The sequence below is a fragment of the Sapajus apella genome, unplaced genomic scaffold (assembly GCF_009761245.1).
Source record: "Sapajus apella isolate SASKATOON/1434 unplaced genomic scaffold, GSC_monkey_1.0 scaffold106, whole genome shotgun sequence".
In the NCBI taxonomy this organism is placed as follows: Eukaryota; Metazoa; Chordata; class Mammalia; order Primates; family Cebidae; genus Sapajus; species Sapajus apella.
Window position 1 is genome coordinate 1,132,906 of NW_022437046.1, and position 20,510 is coordinate 1,153,415.

At 48.4% G+C, this 20,510-nt stretch overlaps 1 protein-coding gene, 1 long non-coding RNA gene and 1 pseudogene across 4 annotated transcripts in view; all 3 read left to right on the forward strand.

Moving 5' to 3' along the window:
• Positions 1–1,869, forward strand: part of LOC116536989 — a 4,155-nt pseudogene extending 2,286 nt beyond the window's left edge.
• Positions 1,870–2,169: 300 nt separating this feature from the next.
• On the forward strand, positions 2,170–2,883 carry LOC116537028. The gene is made up of 2 exons (XR_004262921.1): positions 2,170–2,461; positions 2,567–2,883. It is a non-coding gene; the product is annotated as an uncharacterized LOC116537028 (long non-coding RNA).
• A 12,181-nt stretch (positions 2,884–15,064) lies between these two features.
• The window catches only part of FOLR1 (folate receptor alpha), a 25,720-nt gene continuing 20,274 nt past the window's right edge, over positions 15,065–20,510 (forward strand). The window contains exons 1-2 of one of the 3 annotated variants that reach the window (XM_032258976.1): positions 15,065–15,269; positions 17,981–18,156. In XM_032258976.1, the coding sequence (XP_032114867.1) occupies positions 17,989–18,156 (168 nt within the window). In that variant the 5' untranslated portion in view covers positions 15,065–15,269; positions 17,981–17,988. Of the gene's footprint in view, positions 15,270–17,968; positions 18,157–20,510 lie in introns of all 3 variants that reach the window. The other 2 variants (XM_032258973.1, XM_032258974.1) reach the window with 2 other exon arrangements.

Here is a 20,510-nt window from a genome sequence, read left to right on the forward strand (position 1 = left end):
AAAAAAAAAAAAAAAAAAAAAAAGAGACACAGATGATTATAATTCTCAGGGCCATGAGCTATATGATAGTGATGATATTTGTAGAGCCCCTACTATAGCCAGGGAGTTCTTTTCATTATATTCACTAACTCTTTCAGAGGCACAAACTCCTGACCCTGACAGCCAAGACCCATGTCTGCCAAACCCCAAGACCCATGATATGCAAGGGATCTTGCAGGGAGACCAAGAGTTGGGGCATGTAAGAAAACGCAAGTGTGAAGTCGGGCAGGCGGGGAAGCATGTTGTGTGTCAGCCGGCACCAGGTGTGGGCTAGGGTGTGGGAGATGGGTAGATCTGGCTCCACTCCCATGGATTTCCTTATAGTTTCTCCTGGGTGCTCAGACCTGTCACACCTCTGCCATCATTTGACCCTAGGTGTGAGGGTTCAGTCCAGACATTTTAAGCAATTGACTCATAATTTCTTAGGTTCTATGAGTCCTGGCCTAGAGTGATTTCCAAAAAGAAACTTCCACCATTTCCGCTTGTCTTGCCTGCACTGAATTTACCTTTCTAGGATGGCCTTTCTCACATTTAGTCAAGTCTGGGTTCAGAACCATGTACGGGCTACAGCTCCTCTGTTGCCTTACTCTCAGGATCTACCTGGAGTCTCCTCACCTGGACCTCCAGACCCTGGGAAAGCCAGACCAGCCGCTGACCTCAACCCTCCATCACAACCCTGGCCAGGTTCCTCTACTCCCTGTCCTGAGTTAAACCTTAACCCCACTGTATACCACAGGTGTAGCTTTCTGAAACTCTGTAAAAATGAGGGTAAGCATTCATACTGGGTAGTTAAGAGGATAAAGTGCAAAATCCTCAGGGACTTTGCACCTATGGTTTTCTATGCCTACAGTGTTCTTTGTCTCCCTACAGTGTTCTTTCACAGCCCATCCACCCACTAAATCCATACTCTCCATGAGGCTAGAGATGGTACTTGTTTTGTTCACGGCGGTGTTCCTAAGACCTAGCACAGTGCCTGATGTATAATAAGCACTCAGTTAACACTGGCTAAATGCAAAATGAATAATATAAGTAATCCGATAACATGAAATAACTTTTTAAACCATTAAGAGCTGTACAAACAATAATTACTCTCCTAGACAGGGGCTCCCCTCTATGACACTCTGTTAAAAGCCAGTATTGGCCAGTTGTGATGGAATACAACTGTAATCTTAGTACTTTGGGAAGCTGAGATGAGAGGATTGCTTGAGCACAGGAGTTTGAGACTAGCCTGGACAACATTGTGAGACCCTATCTCTACAAAAAGATCTTAAAAATAGCCAGGTGTGGTGGCATGGGCCTGAATCCCGGCTACTTGGAAGGCTGAGGTGGGAGGATTGTTTAGCCCAGGAGGTCGAGGCTACAGCAAGCTAAGATCACACCATAGCACTCCAGCCTGTGCAACAAAGCAAGACCTATCTCAAATAAATAAATAAATACGGGCGAAACACACCAATATTGTAATTGCCTCTGTCCCCAGATGGGGGCTCCTCAAGGGCCCTCCCCAGCAAGTGTTCCTCTGGATGACCAACCTGGGGCAGAGGATCCAGAATATGGAGAAGATGGCTGTGGTGGGGAGGGACTCAGTCCTGTGTCTTCCCCACCCAGTGCAGTCCCTGGAGGAAGAATGCCTGCTGCACGGCCAACACCAGCTAGGAGCTGCACAAGGACACCTCCCGCCTGTACAAGTTTAACTGGGAGCACTGTGGCAAGATGGAGCCCGCCTGGAAGCGCCGCTTCATCCCGGACACCTGTCTCTATGAGTGCTCACCCAACCTGGGGCCTGATCCGGCATGTATGAGTGCCGTTCCCACAAACATGACCCTCATGGCCAGGCGCAGCGGCTCACGCTGGCAATCCCAGCACTTTGGGAGGCCAAGGCAGACAGATCACATGGCTAAACCCTGTCTCTACTAAAATACAAAAATTGGCTGGGCTTGGCAGCAGGTGCCTGTAATACCAGTTACTCAGGAGGCTGAGGCAGGAGAATTGTTTGAACCTGGGAGGCAGAGGTTGTAATGAGCTGAGATTGTGCCACTGCACTCCACCCTGAGTGACAGAGTGAGACTCTGTCAAAACAACAACAACAACAACAAACCAAACAAATAAAAAAACCATGACCCTCAGCAGAGGGCAGAGCCTGCCAGCCACTTACAGGGAGGGTTTGGTCCAGGAATTCGGGTCTGAGGGTGGTGGAGGCCCTCCCCCCTCCCACAGCTCTGGTCCCCTTCAAGCCTGCAGCTGCTGAGATACATGGCTGACAGGAGCCTTCCCTCTCCTCCCCACCCAGGTCAACCAAAGCTGGAGCAAAGAACGCATCCTGAACGCGCACCTGTGCAAAGAGGACTCGAGCGCTGGTGGGAGGACTGTCGCACCTCCTACACCTGCAAGAGCAACTGGCACAAAGGCTGGAATTGGACCCCAGGTGAGGGCTGGGAGGAGACCAGATGAGGAGTGGGAGTGGGGCTTTGGGGTTGGGAGGGGTGCGGTCTGGCCCAAAAGCTAAGGGTCTCATGGTCTCCTCCCTCAGGGATTAATGTGTCCGGCCGGGGCCCTCTGCTGCACCTTTGAGTCCTGCTTCCCCACTGCAGCCGCCCTTTGTGAGGGCCTCTGGAGTCACTCCTACAAGGTCAGCGACTACAGCCGAGGGAGCGGCCGCTGCATCCAGATCTGGTTTGACTCGGCCCACGGCAACCCCAACGAGGAGGTGGCGAGATTCTATGCTGCGGCCATGAAGGCTGGGGCCCTGTCCTGTGGGATTTTGGGACCGTGAACATTGGTTCCTGATCCAAGAAGGGTCCCCTGGGGTTCCTCCGACAACTCATTCTAATAGACAGATCCACGTGTGTCTTGTGTGTTGTAATTTGGGGACGAGTGGGTTGGAGGGACACAATCTTTTCCACTGATAGGCCCCAAATCGGACTGGAACTAGCCTGACGTTCATTGGGAAGTAGGGTGTAGAGGTTGAGCTAGAATACAGGTATGTATCCTTTAGTCTGGGTCTCCTGAGAGCCTCCCCCTCACACCAAGCTTATCACCCCCACACTACACAGAGACAAAGGCAAAGGTGGAGGGAAAATGGACAGAAACTGATGAATTATTGAGCTTCAGGTGGGAAAGCCAGGTTCGTTCCCTTTCCCTCATTAGATGTGGGCTAGGTAGAGACATTGGTGGGAGAGGAGGGTCTCAGTGTGGAATACCTGCCTTGTTTCTGTTTATTTATTTGAGACCCGGGTCTTGCTATGTTGCCCAGGCTGGTCTTGAACTCCTGGGCTCAAGCAGTCTTTGTTCCTTGGCCTCCCAATGTGCTGGGATTATTGGGGTGAGTCACTATGCGTGACCTACTTTTCAATAAATGGTAAGGCTGCAATTAACAGCCTTGTACCTACTGGGCTTGGTGGTTCACATCTGTAATCCCAGCACTTTGGGAAGCAGAGGCAGGTGGATTACCTGAGGTCAGGAGTTTGAGACCAGCCTGACCAACGTGGTGAAACCCTGTCTCTACTAAAAACACAAAATTAGCCGGGTGTGGTGTCAAGCGCGCCTGTAGCCTCAGCTACTTGGGAGGCTGAGGCGGGAGAATTTCTTGAACCCAGGAGGTGGAGGTTGCAGTGAGTGGAGTTTATGCCATTGCACTCCAACCTGGGCGACAGAGTGAGACTCTGTCTCAAAACAAAACAAAAACAAAAACAAAAACAAAAACAAAAACAAAAAACAATCTTGTACCTAATAGAATGTTATACTTGAATTCCAGAAGGATTATTGGGTCAAGAGTACACTTAATTTTGAGAGTTACAACTTTATGGGGGTTGTATCAATGTGCCCCCCCCCCCCAGCAAAGTATGAGAGTGCCTGTCTCTCCGCTGGGTGCGATGACTCATACCTGTGATCCCAGCAGTTTGGGAGGCTAAGGCAGGAGAATCTCTTGAGCCCAGGAGTTCAAGGTCAGCCTGGGCAACATGGTGAAACCCTATCTCTACAAAAAACTAAAAATCTCAGCTGGGCATGGTGGTGTGTGTCTGTAGTCCAAACTAGTAGGGAGGCTGAGGTGAAAGAATCGCTTGAGCCCTGGGAGGCTGAGGCTACAGTGAGTCGTGACTGTGCCACTGCACTCCAGCCTGGGCAACAGAGCAAGACCTACTCTCAAAAAAAAAAAAAAAGAGAGAGAGAGAGTGAGAGAGAGAAAGTGCCTGTTACCTCACAACCTTGTCAATACGGGATGCCATCAAACTTTGGTTTTCTGTTCATCTTACTGGTGGGGAAAAGGGCATCTCAGTGCAGTTTTCATCTGTCATTGTTCCTGAGGTCTGTCCATGGTGACCTATTGAGATCTTAAATTACTGTGTAATAATCCATTCTATGTGCACATCACACTGAATTCAGTCTCCTACTGACGGGCATTGGAAAGAATAGGTTTCTTTTATGATCCTGACATTGCTGACAGCCACAGGCCAGTTATTTGGTAGAATACCCCTCCATTTGGGTTAATCTGTTTCCTCATGATTCACTGAGGTTATGCATTTTGGGCATGAATATCCTACGTGGTTATCTCACGCATCATAACGGGAGCCACGTGGTGTGGGGTTTGCTCATTACTGGTGATGTTAACTTCGATTTTTTGGTTGAGATCATGTCTGCCAGGTTTCTCCACTTTCCCCTTTGTAAGTAATAAATATGTTGTAGGGAGAGACTGGGAACTATAGATATTCTATTCATCAGCACACTTCCACCTGCATGTTCTACTGTCTGATGGACATTTTTTTAAAAAAAGTAAAAACCAGGCCAAGTTCACACCTGTGATCCCAGCACTTTCATAGGCTGAGGCGGGTGGATCATGAGGTCAAGAGATCCAGACCATCCTGGCCAACATAGTGAAACCCCATCTCTACTAAAAATACAAAAATTAGCCAGGCATGGTGGCGCATGCCTGTAGTCCCAGCTACTCAGAGGTCTGAGGCAGGAGAATTGCTTGAACTCGGGAGGCAGAGGTTGCAGTGAGCCGAGATCACGCCACTGCATTCCAGCCTGGTGACAGAGCAAGACTCCATCCCCAAAAAAATAAAAAGTAAAAACAAAACTTAAACATGTCTTATTATATTACACCTCTTTCACCAACCGTTTAATACTTTGCAGGGGTATCTACTATAAAAAACAAACTTCTTTAAAATAGCACAGAAGGCCACACCCCTCCTCTGAGCCCTCAAGCCAAATGATCCTCGCGCCAGCCTATAAATGAGCCCCAGTCACACTTCTCATGTTGGGGGTCTTTGCTCCAGCAACTCCTTCTCTGCATGCCTGAAATGTTCATTAATCCTCTGCAGGCCTGCCCCTTGTGGCCACTTAGATGGTAACCTACACGTCCCCCTAAAATGACTTCTGACCGCTCAGCCTAACAAAGCCACCATTCTGTGCCCTTGTGCGGATTTTTGTCTACTGGGTTTGTTGTACGCCTTTCCTCTAACAAAACATGCTCTCCCGACAGCAGGGTTGTGTCTATGTCATTTTATGCTCTAACCCCAGGGCCTGGGTTAGTGCCTGGCACTGAGAAGGTGCTCAATAAGTTAAGGAATCACTGTATCCATTCTGTCAGTCAACTAATGCTTTCTGAGCATCCAGTCCACTGGCCCATGCTGGTCTCAGCCAACAGGAAGGGAAATGAGTTCTTTGCAAGGTCTGGTGGGGACAGACAGTTCTGAGAACCAGTAACTCTTAGAACAATGAGATGAGGCTTTCACAGAGGGAAGCACAGAGTGTGGTGGTGTTCTGCTGAAGCCCACAGAGGTCAGGGAAGGCTTCCAAAGGAGTAACGTTTGCCAAGCACAGAACAGCACCAGGAATGGGGCTCCAGGAAGAGGTCTCAGTAAGTGTAAAAGCTTAGAGGTAATAGAATTGCGAGAATTCCAGGGTGGCTGAGATAGAAGTTATGTGGGGAGTAGGCAGCCAATAAGGCCAAAGAAGAAACACTGGATCTGTATTTCTTAGGACAGTGCCCTGTGGGCCCCTCACAGAGCTTCTCTCCTGCAACGGCTAGGTGAAAGAAGTCAGGCTTAGAATCAAACTGAGATCTGTAGTTTCTGCAGCTGGGAAGATGAGTAATGTGAGATTGCATGTGATCAGCTGGCACTGAGGGAAGAGCGCAGGTTTCTCTCCTCTCTAACTCCGAAGCCCCTCTCCTGTTCCTGAAGCCCAGATTCTCCACCTCTGTAAGTCAAACACCTTGCTGTTATCTGTGCCTGGTCCTAGGGCAGCCTTTAGGTTGGGGTTGGAAGGAATGCCAATGATTAACCTTGTGGCTAATTTTTATATTTTTAGTAGAGACAGAATTTCAGCATGTTGGCCAGGCTGGTCTCAAACTCCTGACCTCTGGTAATCCACTCACCTCAGCCTCCTGAAGTGCTGGGAGTACAGGCAGGAGCCATTGTGCCTGGTTTCAATAGCATTTTAATGTCTCCACCCCAAAGGGAATATGGGACATATGTAACACATATGTTTGCTTAGAACACATGCAAGCAACTCTCATGAATATTTATAGCGCCTCCTAAAACCTGTTAAATATATATGTTTAGCCAACTCTTTTAGCATAAAACCCCTGTTCTACCCTCACTGCACTTCCCAGCCTGCAGGTTACAACACATCATAAGAAATAAAGCTCTCCTAGGCGGGACACAGTGGCTCACAACTGTAATCCCAGCACTTTAAGAGGCTGAGGCGGGCAGATGGCTTGAGGTCAAGAATTTGAGGCCAGCCTAGCCAATGTGGTGAAACCCCATCTCTACTAGTAATACAAAAATTAGGCAGGGCACGGTGGCTCATGCCTATAATCCCAGCATTTTGGGAGGCTGAGGTGGACAGATCACCTGAGGTCGGGAGTTTGAGACCAGCCTGACCAACATGGAGAAACCCTATCTCTATTAAAAATACAAAAAATTAGCCAGGCGTGGTGGTGCATGCCTGTAATCCCAGCTACTCCGGAGGCTGAGGCAGGAGAATCACTTGAACCTGGGAGGCAGAGGTTGCGGTGAGCCAAGATTGCACCATTGCACTCCAGCCTGGGCAACAAGAACAAAACTCCATCACAAAAAAAAAAAAAAAAAAGAAAGAAAGAAAGAAAAATTAGCTGAGTGTGGTGGCGTCTATAATCCCAGCTACTTGGGAGGCTGAGGCAGGAGAATCACTTGAACCCAGGAGGCAGAGGTTACAGTGAGATCGTGTCACTGTACTCCAGCCTGGGTGACAGAGTAAAACTGTGTCTCAAAAGAAAAGAAAAGAAGGAAGAAAGAAAAGAAATAAAGGTCTCTTTTCCAAATGTAAAGATCTTGTGATTTTAAGCTGACATAATTGATGACAAGAGTAGGATCTATGGAGTGGCCAGGTTCCCCCAGCGTGGGTGAATGCACTGCTGCCTGATGGAGCCACTGGTAGCTCAGTTATCTCCCTGACAGCTTTGGGAGGAAGGTAGGTAAGCTCTCCCCGATAAGATCACCTGCTTTTACACTGAGATTTCAGAGACTTCATTTTTTTCTCTGATCTCCTCCATCCAGACCCTGCAAGGGCCATCTTTGCTGGCCCCAGCTTTCTAGTGGGAGAAGTTGGGGGCAGTTCAGCCTGACTCATCATCAGGCCCATCAAGTTTGGTGAGGATGCTTGCCCTCTAGTGGCACTTGCAGGGATGTATTTATGTAAATGCTGTTATGGGGAACTTAGGTTCTAAGGGGACAGATAGTCCCTGACCAGCTGCCATCAGGAATTTACATGTTTCTGAATTATGAGGAAAACGTCTTGTGAATATTTGGGATCTTAGAAAAAGCTAACCCGGAACAATTTAAAGCTTTATAGGCCAAAATGGAGAACTGTTGACAGACATTTGACATGCTTAAATTACTTTATTTGCATGTACAATGAGAACAGAGAGGGTTCTAGACATCTAAGAAGCAATGGGAGGCCCTTTTTTTTGAAACAGGGTCTCTGTCACTGGGACTAGAGTGTAGTAGTACAATCATGGCTCACTGCAGCCTCCACCTCCTGGGCTCAAGCCATCCTCCCACTTCTGCCTCCCAAGTAGCTGGGACTATAAGCATGCACCACCACACCCCACTAATTAATTTTTAATATTTTTGTAGAGATAGAGTTCTACCATACTGCCCAGGCTCGTCTCAAATTCCTGGACTCAAGGAATCCTCCCATGGGAGACCATTTTTAATTGGTATTATGAGAGCTCTAAACAGTTAGGAGTCTCTGATAACCTCCTTAAATGAGACTAATTCAAAACTGAAGGAGTTTAATTCAAAACTTGACCAGTCTCAACTGATCTCATCTTCTGTGAGTGATGGAAGAAGGTATCACCTTCTCTAGCCGAGGGAAATGGATAGAGCGTTGTCTAAATGTTTGAGTGGTGTCCGAAGCAGAAAGGGAACTGTTGTTTTTCAGGGACCGCTGTGCCTGCTGTTAGGAAATGCCATTTGACTTGCAAACTGGTTATGGTAGTTGCTGATGAAGAAGATGAGGAGCCATGATGTCAATCCTTTTTTACACAGTCTTTCTTCCTGCCCATAGCCACACTTCAATCACCATAGGCAATGACTGAGATAAATTTTGCATTGTAGGCCGGGTGTAGTGGCTCATGCCTGTAATCCAAGCACTTTGGAGGCCAAGGTGGGCGGATCACCTGAGGTCGGGAGTTCAAGACCAGCCTGACCAACATGGTGAAACCCGGTCTTTAAAAAAAAAAGTTTAAATTTTGCATCATAAAACAGGGACGTAGCAGTAATGGAAAAAGTATCATCACGCATAAAATTTGGAAAATGTAACATGAGACTTCTGTGTCATGAGACCAGTGTATTCAAACCTATCTGCCACTATTAGTCAGATAGCTGGAGACCCTGCAAAAAGCCTTACAGCCCAACGAAGTCTCAAATTCCCTGGCTCAAGTAGTAATAAATACTTTAATTGCTTTAGATTGTCTTTTAGCCAAGCAAGGAAGAGTCTGTGTGGTGGTCCCTAAAATCTGTAGCACTTACATCAACATTTCAGGCGAAGTAGAAACTATATAGGGCTGGGCCCAGTGGCTCATGCCTGTAGTCTCAGGTTCTTAGGAGGCTGGGGCAGGAGGATCGCTTGAGCCTAGGAGGCAGAGGTTGCAGTGATCAGAGATCATGCCATTGCACTTCAGCCTGGGAGACAGAGCAAGATTGTCTCAAAAAAAAAAAAAAAAAAAGAAAAAGAAAAAGAAAAAATAAAGCTGAGTGTGGTGGCACATGCCTGTAATCCCAGCTATCGGGGAGGCTGAGGCAAGAGAATTGCTTGAGCCTGGGAGGTGGAGGTTGCAGTGAGCTGTGATTGTGCCACTGCACTCCAGCCTGGGCAACAGAGCGAGACTCCATCTCAAAAAAGTAAAAAAAGAAAAGAAAAGAAAAGAAAAAGAAAAAAGGAAAAAAAATTCCAAACAAGCTAAATGGTCACAAGAAGTATGAACTACTGATCCTATCAATTACCTATTTAGTTGGCTTTCTACCAAACTGGGAAGTTCCTTTCAAGATGCCATTCAAGTCCCTGTTATCATCATATGTCTCCATCAACCTTTTCTTCTTAACATTTAAATTACTTATAATATGTATAACCAACTGCTTTAAGTCTGCTGCTAAAATCAGAATTACGCTAGCTCAATGCATAGAACTTACAGAGAAGTTAAATTGGTAGCCCTACCTTTTGGCCCTTATGTTGCTTGATAGATGTTAGGCGCTAATGAGTGCCTGCCTACCTGTATTCCTGTCTGGCCAAGATGTTTAATTGGCTGTAAGTCTCTTGGCCACAAGGCTCCCACCAAGGGACTGGATGGACTTGGGGCAGGTAGCCTCACCATCCTGGCAATGACATGGTACAAATTTGGCCATTGATGCTGCCTGTGGCAGATCTCAGCTAAAAGGAGGAAATTTGGAATAAAAAGAAAATCTGCTGGACGTGAAGGCTCACCCCTGTAATCACAGCACTTTGGGAGGCCGGGCGGGTGGATCACCTGAGGTCAGGAGTTTGAGACCAGCTTTGTCAACATGGTGAAACCCTGTCTCTACTAAATATACAAAAATTAGCCAGGTGTGGTGGTGTGTGCCTGTAGTCCCAACTACTCAGGAGGCTGAGGGAGGAGAATCGCTTGAACTTGGGAGGCTGAGGTTGCAGTGAGCCAAGATGGCGCCATTGCACTCCAGCCTGGGCAGCAGAGTGAGACTCCTTCTCAAAAAAAGAAAAAAGAAAGAAAGAAAGAAAAGAAAAAGAAAATTCAAAGCCCCCTTAACTGACTGAATAAACCCCTCTTGGCCGAGGAGACCCCCAAAAAAAAACTTCAAAATCTAAGTTTCCTGGCTATGATAAGGCAGGAGACGTGTCAAACCCCAGTACACCGTCTTCCTTTCTGTTACCAGGCTTTTTTTCTAAGAGTTAAGCAGAAACCAGTCCTGGAGAACAGATGGAAGACTCCTCTGCTGATTTCAACTTCAACCACCTGATGCTGTGGCTAGATGTCCCTCTTTTATTCATGGGGTTTTGTTTTGTTTTGTTTTGTTTTTTGAGACAGGGTCTGGCTCTGTCACCCAGGCTGGCGTACAATGGCACAGTCTCGACTCACTACAGCCTCTGCCTCCTGGGTTCAAGCGATCTTCCCGCCTCAGTCTCCTGAGAACCTGGGACTACAGGCACACACCACCATGCCTAACTTATTTTTGTATTTTTTTGTAGAGACAGAGTTTTGCCGTATTCCTAGTTTTGCCATTTTGCCAGGCTGGTCGCAAACTCCTGGGCTCAAGAGATCTGCCTGCCTTGGCCTCCCAAAGTGCTGGGATTACAGGCATGAGCCACTGAGCCCAGCCTCTTTTTGTGATTTTGATATGACAGCTGACCAGCTCACAAAACATTCCTTCCCGATCAATTCCTATCAATCACGGGCTGGTTCTGGCCAATTTACAGAGGCTGCACTCAAAGTGTCTTTGTGTCCTATGTTCCGCCTTTTTTACTTTATTTATTTATTTTTTATTGTAAAGGTTTTGGCCATAATAATGTTCGCCTTTTGAGGTATACAGCCTAAGTCTGCATTTTAACGTTAAGTCTTGGCTGTGCTTGTAATCCTAGCGCTTTGGGAGGCTAAGGTGGGAGAATTGCTTGAGCCTAGGAGTTTAAGCCCAGCCTGGGCAATACAGTGAGACCCTGTCTCTCTTTCTCTCTCTTTTTTTTTTTTTTTTTTTGAGACAGACCCACGCACTGTTGCCCAAGCTGGAGTGCAGTGGTGCAATCACGGCTCACTGAAACCTCTGCCTCCTGGGTTCAAGGGACTCTCCTGCCTCAGCCCCCACTGGTAGCTGGGATTACAGGCATGCGCCACCATGCCCAGCAAATTTTTGTATTTTTAGTAGAGATGGAGTTTTGCCATGTTGGCCAGGATGGTTTCGAACTTCTGACCTCAGGTGATCTGCCCTCCTCTGCCTCCCAGAGTGCTGGGATTATAGGCATGAGCCATCATGCCCAGCCTTCTGTCTCTATTTTTAAATAAAAATATAAATAGGCTGGGTGCCGTGGTTTGTGCCTGTAACCCCAGCACTTTGGAAGGCCAAGGTGGGCAGATCACTTGAGACCGGGAGTTTGAAACAAGCCTGGACAACATAGCGAAACCCAGTCTCTACTACGAAATAATACCAAAAAAATAGGTTGGTGTGGTGGTGCACACCTGTAATCCTAGCTACTATGGAGGCTGAGGCAGAAGAATCACTTGAACCCACAAGGTGGAGGTTGCAGTGAGCTGAGCATGACACTGCACTCTAGCCTGGGTGATAGAGTGAGATTCTGTTTTTTAAAAAAAAAAAAAAAGTCGGCGTGGTGGCTTATACCTGTAATCCTAGCACTCTGGGAGGCTGAGGCAGGCAGATCACTTGAGGTCAGGAGCTTGAGACCAGGCTGGCCAACATGGTGAAACCCTATCTTTACTAGAAATACAAAAATTAGCTGGGTATAGTGTCGTAGTGTCAGGTGCCTGTAATTCCAGCTACTCAGGAGGCTGAGGCAGGAGAATCTCTTGAACCAGGAGGCGGAGGTTGCAGGTCACTGAGATCGTGCCACTGTACTCCAGCCTCAGCAACAGGGCAAGACTCTATCTCAAATAAATAAATAAAAATAAATAAATAAATATGAAAAAATAAAAAAATTAATGTTAAGTCTCAACTCCAAAGTGAACACAGGATGTTTGCTTAGTACACACGTGTGTGACTCCCTTTCATCAACATTCACAACTTCTCCTATAACCTATTAATATGTATGCTAGCCAACCCATTTTGCATAAAACTCCTGTCCCACCCTTCCTCCCTCAAATTGCCTGCTTTTGGTCTCAGCCAAAGGCTCCACTTACCAGCCTGGAGGTTGCAACCCAGCATAAGAAATCATGTTGTTTTCAAATTATGTATCTGGTGATTTTAAGTTGATACTTCCTAGGTTGTCACAAGATTCAGGTGTGGCTCACTGCTGCAGGACACAAGCTGGGATCTCCTGGGAGTTGGTCTCTTTGCAGGCCCTAGAGGGCCTTCCTTCTTTTTTTAAAGACAGTTTCACTCCTGTTACCCAGGCTGGAGTGCAGTGGCTCGATCTTGGCTCACTGCAACCCCTGCCTCCCGGGTTCAAGAGATTCTCCTGCCTCAGCCTCCCGAGTAGCTGGAATTACAGGCGCCTGATGCTATGCTTTCCAGGTTCAAGCAATTCTCTTGCCTAGGTTTCCCAAGTAGCTGGGATTACATCCACCTGCCACCACACCCGGCTAATTTTTGTATTTTTACTAGAGATGCTGTTTTACCACGTTGGCCAGGCTGGTCTTGAACTCCTTGATCACTCAGGTGATCTGCCCGCCTCAGCCTCTCAAAGTGCTGGGATTACAGGCGTGGGCCACTGCGCCCAGCCAGGGCCTTCCTTCTTGGTTGATTTTCCTCCAGAGATCCCACTGTCTCCTCAGGCTCCCCTGCCTGCCTCCTCCTTGGGTCCAGACCTGTGGCATTGCCCAGATACTGGGCCCCCATCTTCCCTACACTTACTGCCACCCATAGGCTGATGGCTCCCACATCTGCATCCAACCTGGACTCTTCCCCTGAGCATTTCCCTCTACAACAACCTCCCTCTGGGCCAAGAGCAGACAGGCAACCCGACAAAACTGTTCTGTGTTGCATCCTGCCCAAACCTGCCCCTCCCTCTCCTTTTTCTCATCAGTGGTATCACCATGAGCTCAGAGAATTAAAAAAATGACTTCTGTCGGGGGGGAGCAGGGCAAAAAACAAAACAAAACAAAAATGACTTCTGTCATGGCCTGGGTGGGGATGGGGGGAAGAGTAAATTAGCCCAGGATCATAGGTGCTGTAGAAAGGATACCTGAGTTGGGGGAGGGGGTCAGTGAGTTGGGGATGAAAGGAGAGCTTGGACCTTCAAACAACTGAGGGATCTGATCAAAAGATTCAGAATATCTGTGATTTTGTGGCTGGCAATAAGTGACATCTGGGCTAATGAGGTTGTGGGAGTTGGTGGCTCTACAATTTATGGCTGTGGGAAATCCTTGCTTTCTATCGCTGACTGGGAGGTTGGAAGCCTGGGCTCTAGTGGTTGCCCTGAAATTGGCTCTGCCCTTTGGGAACCAGCCCAACCCCGTATGTGGGTGCCCTTAGTCCCGGTGGTGACGAGGGATTGAGAAAAGGAAATGAAGACAGAGACACAAGAGTAGAATTTACAGCATGGGTCCAGGGGACCAATGCAAGCTCAGGAACCATATTGGCCCCAGATCTGGGCTCCAAACACTTTTATTATGTGTGCATTCTCACTGATCTTACCAGCGTGGAAAGGGAGGATAAAGGAGTAGGTAAGATAGCCGGGTGGAGAGCACTTGAGATCCTTCTAAGACATGCTAATCTAGTGCTCTGAGTTTTCAACAGCACTGGAGATCCTTCTAAGACATACTAAACTAGTACTCTTGAGTTTATCACCCATTGTTATCAGGGTGAGGCTGCATCAGAAGGACAGCTAGTGCTCGACTTACGACCAGGGTCGGGACCGCGGACCGGTCGTAACACGATTTGGTCGTAAGTTGAGTAGGCTATATGTACAGTTGAAATGGTGCACGCGGAGATGGTAGTGCTGCCGGAAGCTGGTCCGCACCGTCGTACGCCCAGCTGGGAGACATTTGCGCTGCCAGACGCGGAGCAGTCGTGGCTAGCGATTGTGGTCGTAAAGTCGAATGGTCGTAAGTTGCATAGGTGGTAAATCGATCAATACCTGATCGGATTAGGATAGCAGATTAGGAGCCACCCATCTGACCACACCCAAAGTATCAAGGGGCTTTTATCTCCCAAGGGTTGAGGACATAGGGCAATTAAAATCACTCCATATTCCAAGAACGTAGGCAGAGCCTGAGGTGTTCTGTGATCTCTGCCCTGCAAGGCCTTTCTTCTTGCCAGCTGCCATCTGCAAAGACACTCCGGATCTTGTGAGCAGAGGTCATCTCCCCTCTCAGAGATCTTTGCATAAGCCCTCTTTACGAGGCCCTCATGCAGTCTCCATGTTGAGAAGGCATTTGTGGGACCAGAGTAGTATTCCCTGCTCTGCAGCCACCCTGAGGTGTTTGTTCCCTGGTGTCACTGAGCTCTCGGATGGTCTTTACCTTAGGCCTCCTGTTGCCGCTTGATTTCTAATTGACTGCACCAATAATATAGTTTAGTTCAGTGTATAAACTTCAGTGTACTCTGAGCCAAGCAAGTTTATAATTATTTGGCTGGAATTAACATAGGTCTCCCCCTGGCCATCTTGACCCACATGCCTTGATCCTCCAGATCTCATTTTCCTCATCTGTGTAATAGGACAGGAGTTGGAAACTGATGAGATTAGCTCAAAGGATCCCAGCAGCTCAGGCTGCAAGGTTTTTTTCAGACCTGAGCTTTTGGGAGAAAATGGGGTAGGTGGAGCTTAGGGGCTGGCCTGAGGCCTGCACTGTTAATTCACCCCCTCCCACTCCCTTATGGAGGCCTGGCTGGTGCTCACATGCAATAATTAACTGCTGAGTGGCCTTCGCCCAATCCCAGGCTCCACTCCTGGGCTCCATTCCCACTCCCTGCCCCACTGCCCGTCTCCTAGGCCACTAAACCACAGCTGTCCCCTGGAATAAGGCAAGGGGGAGTGGAGAGCAGAGCAGAAGCCTGAGCCAGACCCAGAGCCACCTCCTCTCCCAGGTATGACACTCCCCATACCCCTTCAGAGGCCACACACCCTATGGTACTCCCAGCATGTGTTAAGGATTTGCTGAACTGGAAGGGCCCTCTGTTTAACTAAAGCCCAGAGTGTCTTGAAGTGGAGACTGAGGCCCAGACCAGAGCGTGGCCTGCCCAAGGTTAAACGACAAGTTAGTGTCCATCCCCTTGAACTAGTACCTGGGCTCTAGCCCTGCAGTCCAGCACTGAGTTCTCCGCTTTCCTAGTCTGGGGCTCCAAGGTTGGGAGTGGAGGTCATGATAGTTGCGGGGGCGGTCATAACTGGACCAAGACCTGAAAGTGAGACAAGGAAGGTGGGAAGGGGGCTTGCAGAGTGACGCAGGTCACAAGGACAGGAAGAGAGCCTGGCTTCAAAAGCAGCCACAGCAAGAGAGACTACTGACTGAACAGGTAGCCTCCCCTGGGGCTGGGGAAAGTATTTTCCCAGCCCCCATCCCCAGCACTGTGTGTTGGTCGCCCCCATGAGACCCCAGCACTGTGAAGGTGCAGGGGGCAAAAGCAAAAGAACTCTGACCCGGACTTAGGTGGTCCCTGCTGTGTGTCTTGGGACGGCCCTCAATCTGTACTCAACTGATTCTGCAAAGATTAAACTGGCTATCATTTGTTGATTTCCCCTTCCTATATTTAATCCTTGCAGAAGAAAGCTAAGCCTCAAAGTTTGCTTCTCTTTCCCTCAAGGCCAAGGAGAAGGTGGAGTGAGGGCTGGGGTCGGGACAGGCTGAGAGGGAACCCTTGTGCCCTAAACTGTTAGGTTTTGTTTCCCTGGGAACTGAACCCAAAGGATCACCTGGTGTTTCCTGACAGCACAGATTTCTCTGGCCTCCTGTCCAGATTAGTGAGTGAGTGGGTCCACAGAGGCATGATTGGGTCCTGGAATGAATGAATCAACCATGAGAGAATGAATGAACACTAGAATCACTAGAGTAGCAGAATAATGGATTCTAGAGCAGGAAGGAGAAAGAGCTGCTGGGTGGGAATCCAACTCCAGGCTTCTCTGAACCCTGCTGTGCAAGGCCCAGCTCAGGCCCTGCCTAGAGCCCTAGAAAGTATTTTACAGTGAAGTATTTTGGTGTCAAAATCTGACCTGAAAAGGAACGCCTGTCAAGAGGAGAGGAGGGGCAATGTGGGGCCAAGGCAAGCTTGTGAGCGGGAAGGACCTGTCCACTTTAGGGACTGGTATGTGGAAAATGGGTTAGAAGGAGACAGATGGAGAGAAGTCACAGGAAATAAATTCTGAGCATTTTAGGAGAGCCCAGACAGCAGTTCACCAGTGGAGAGAAGGAAACAGTCACCTCCCAAAATTCAGTGTCTGAGGTCAAAGGATTGAAGTTCTGTAATGACCAGGGAGAAGCCAGCTCTGTGGTAGGGGCTCAGGAGCTCCCCAAGGCCCCAGGGCTGTCTAGCTGGCTGCCCCCTGCCAGCCTGTGCCCTGTGACACATCTCCCCTACCCCCCAGATCCCATGGTTTCCAGGAGGGGCTTACTAAACTAGCCCAAGTAATGAGGCTAGAAAGGGCTGGGACCAAGGCTTAAAAAGCAAAACAAAGCCAGGCGTGGCGGCTCATACCTGTAATTCCAGCACTTTGGGAGGCTGAGGTGGGCAGATCACCTCAGGTAGGGAGTTTGAGATCAGTCTGACCAATGTGAGAAACCTTGTCTCAACTAAAAATACAAAATTAGCCAGGCGAGGTGGCACATGCCTGTAGTCCCAGCTACTCAACAGGCTGAGGCAGGAGAATTGCTTGAACCCGGGAGGCAGAGGTTGCAGTGAGCCAAGATTGTGCCATTGCACTCCAGCCTGGGTGACAAGAGTGAAACTCTGTCACACACACACACACACCCCCCAAAACAAACTACCAAAAAAACCACACTGCAGCCCCCCCCACTGAAACATTTTTGTCAACTTTTTTTTTTTTTTTTGAGAGAGTCTCGCTCTGTCACCCAGGCTGGAGTGCAGCAGTGCGATCTTGGCTCACTGTAACCTCCGCCTCCTGGGTTCAAGCGATTCTCCTGCCTCATCCTCCCTAGTAGCTGGGATTGCAGGCACACAATACCATGCCCAGCTAATTTCGTACTTTTAGTAGAGATGGGGTTTCACTTTGTTGACCAGGCTGGTCTCAAACTCCTGACATCAGGCGATCTACCCGCCTCGGCCTCCCAAAGTGCTCACATTACACTGAACCCAGTCCATTTTTGTAAACTTTTACAACAAAGTGATTTGGTATCAAAATCTGACCTGAAAATTAATGTGAGGTTATGTATAGTTTTAATTTATCCCACCAATGTAACTGTTTCATCCCAGAATATGCACTAGATTATGGGGTATATGGAAATTATATTATCTTTGTATCACCTTTTATGAAATCATAAAAAATTTTAACTCTGAAACATTTGAATGGCATTGTGGACCTATGGCAAACTCCTGGCTATTTCTGCATTTTGCCCAAATCCATCCTTTAATTATATCACTTGAACTTCTCCACCACCTGGATAAGGGAGAGGATCAAGCCAGGGAGGGGTGGTATCTAATCCCACCTCTCATTGGATCTGGGAAGACTGAGGGAAATTGAGGGCGGGGCTTCAGTCGAGGCCCCACCCTCCTGGAGCCCTGCCCACAAATTAAGGCCCCACCTCTGCATTCCTTGGTGCCATTTACTACAGCTCTTCCTTCAGGGACAGACATGGCTCAGCGGATAACAATACAGCTGCTGCTCCTTCTAGCTTGGGTGGCTGCAGTAGGGGGGGCCCGGACACTAACTGTGCGGGCCAGGACTGAACTTCTCAATGTCTGCATGGATGCCAAGCACCACAAGGAAAAGCCAGGCCCCGAGGACAAGCTGCATGAGCAGGTGGGCCAGGGGGTGATCTGGGGTGGCGAGGGACTGGCTCAGGAAGAGGAAATTAGGACATGGAACTATCAAACCCCATTCACTGATGAAGGCAGACAGACCCCCCAGAGGATCCCTTCCATTTCTATTAATACAGGAGACTATTTCACAGACACTGTGTGCCAAATGTCGGTACAATGCCAACAGCTCGCCTTCTTGGTTGTTGAGTTTCCGCATTACACAAAGAAGGAAGCAGGCCCAGAGGGGTGCCTGGAAATGGAGTTGGAGAGACCCATCCTGTGGTTGCTTGATTTAGGAGTTTAACCCAGGAATGACTCCTCCAAGGCTCTGAGAGAAGAAACTGCATACTGTACATAGTGACTTCTTCTCTGCTTGCCCTAAACAGCTCAAGAAAGGAGAGTCTCTCACAGTTTTTGTTGGTTGGTTGGTTTGTTTTTTAGTAGAGACAGGGTTCCACCATCTTGGCCAGACTGGTGTTGAACTCCTGATCTTTTGATCCACCCACCTCCCCTCCCAAAGTGCTGGGATTACAGGCATGAGCCACCACGCCCGGCTTGTTTGTGTTTTGAGATGGAGTCTCTCACTCTGTCCCCCAGGCTGGAGTGCAGCGGTTCTATCTGGCTGACTGCAACCTCCGCCTCCCAGGTTCAAGCGATTCTCACAGTAGCTGGGACTACAGGCGCCTGCCACCACGCATGGCTAATTTTTGTATTTTTAGTAGAGACGGGGTTTCACTGTGTTGGCCAGGCTGTTCTCAAACTCCTGACCTTGTGATCCCCTTGCCTTGGCCTCCCAAAGTGCTGGGATTACAAGCATGAGCCACCACTCCTGGCCATCTCACAGTTATGAGGCTGGGTACAAAGAATTCTTTTTTTTTCTGAGAGAGGTCTCCATATGTTGCACAGGCTAGTCTTAAACTCCTGAACCCAAGTAATCCTCCCACCTCGGCCTCCCGAAGTGTGGGATTACAGAAATGAGCCATGTTCCTGCCTGAAGCATCTTGGTTCATGCATCTAGTAAAACTTTGGGCTGGGATGTCCTGAACATGATGATAAAACTAAAGAAAAAACAGAGAGAAAGTAATTTGTAGGCCAGGTATTAAGGCTTACGCCTGTAATTCCAACACTGTGGGAAGCTGAGGTGGGGGGATCACTTGTGCTCAGGAGTTCAAGACCAGCCTAGGCAAGATGGCAAAAACCCATCTCTACTAAAAATACAAAAAATTAGTCAGGCGTGGTGGCACGTGGCTGTAGTCCCAGCTACTCAGGAGGCTGAGGTGGGAGGATCAATTGAGCCCAGGAGGCAGATTGAGCCACTGCACTCCAGCCTGGGCAACAGAGTGAGACCCTGTCAGAAAGGGAAGGAAGGAAGGAAGGGAAGGAAAGAAGGAAAGGAAAGGAAGGTAATTCGTGTATACATTTCATTTTTTTGTTTTTTGGTTTTTGGTTTTCTTTGAGAATGGAGTTCTTGTTGCCCAGGCTGGAGTGCAGTGGCACGATCTCACCTCCACCTCCCGGCTTCAAGTGCTTCTCTTGCCTCAGCCTCCTGTGTAGGCACAAGCCACCACACCCAGCTAATTTTTTTTTTTTAGTAGAGATGGTTTTCACCATGTTGGCCAGGCTGGTCTCGAACTCCTCACCATGTGATCTGCCCCCCTGAGCCTCCCAAAGTACTGGGATTACAGGTGTGAGCCCCTGTGCCCGGCCTTAAGTGCACATTTTATTTATTTTTTTGAGATGGAGTTTTGCTTTGTCACACAGGCTGGATTGCAGTGGTGCAATCTCAGCTCGCTGCAACTAATGCCTCCAGGGTTCGAGCAATTCCCCTGCTTCAGCCTCCAGAGTAGCTGCAATTACAGGCAGCCACCATCACACCCAGCTAATTTTTGTGTTTTTAGTAGAAATGGGGTTTTGCCATGTTGGTCTCAATTCTTGACCTCAAGTGATCTGCACGCCTCCACCTCCCAAAGTGCTGGGATTACAGATGTGAGCCACCGTACACGGCTCACGTTTTAATATTTAGCTTATCAGCCTTAAGAAATGAGATTTGGCCGGGCGTGGTGGCTCAAGCCTGTAATCCCAGCACTTTGGGAGGCCGAGGCGGGTGGATCACGAGGTCAAGAGATCGAGACCATCCTGGCCAACATGGTGAAACCCCGTCTCTATTAAAAATACAAAAAATTAGCTGGGCATGGTGGTGCGTGCCTGTAATCCCAGCTACTCAGGAGGCTGAAGCAGGAGAATTGCCTGAACCCAGGAGGCGGAGGTTTCGGTGAGCCGAGATCTCGCCATTGCACTCCAGCCTGGGTAACATGAGTGAAACTCCGTCTCAAAAAAAAAAAAAAAAAAAAAAAA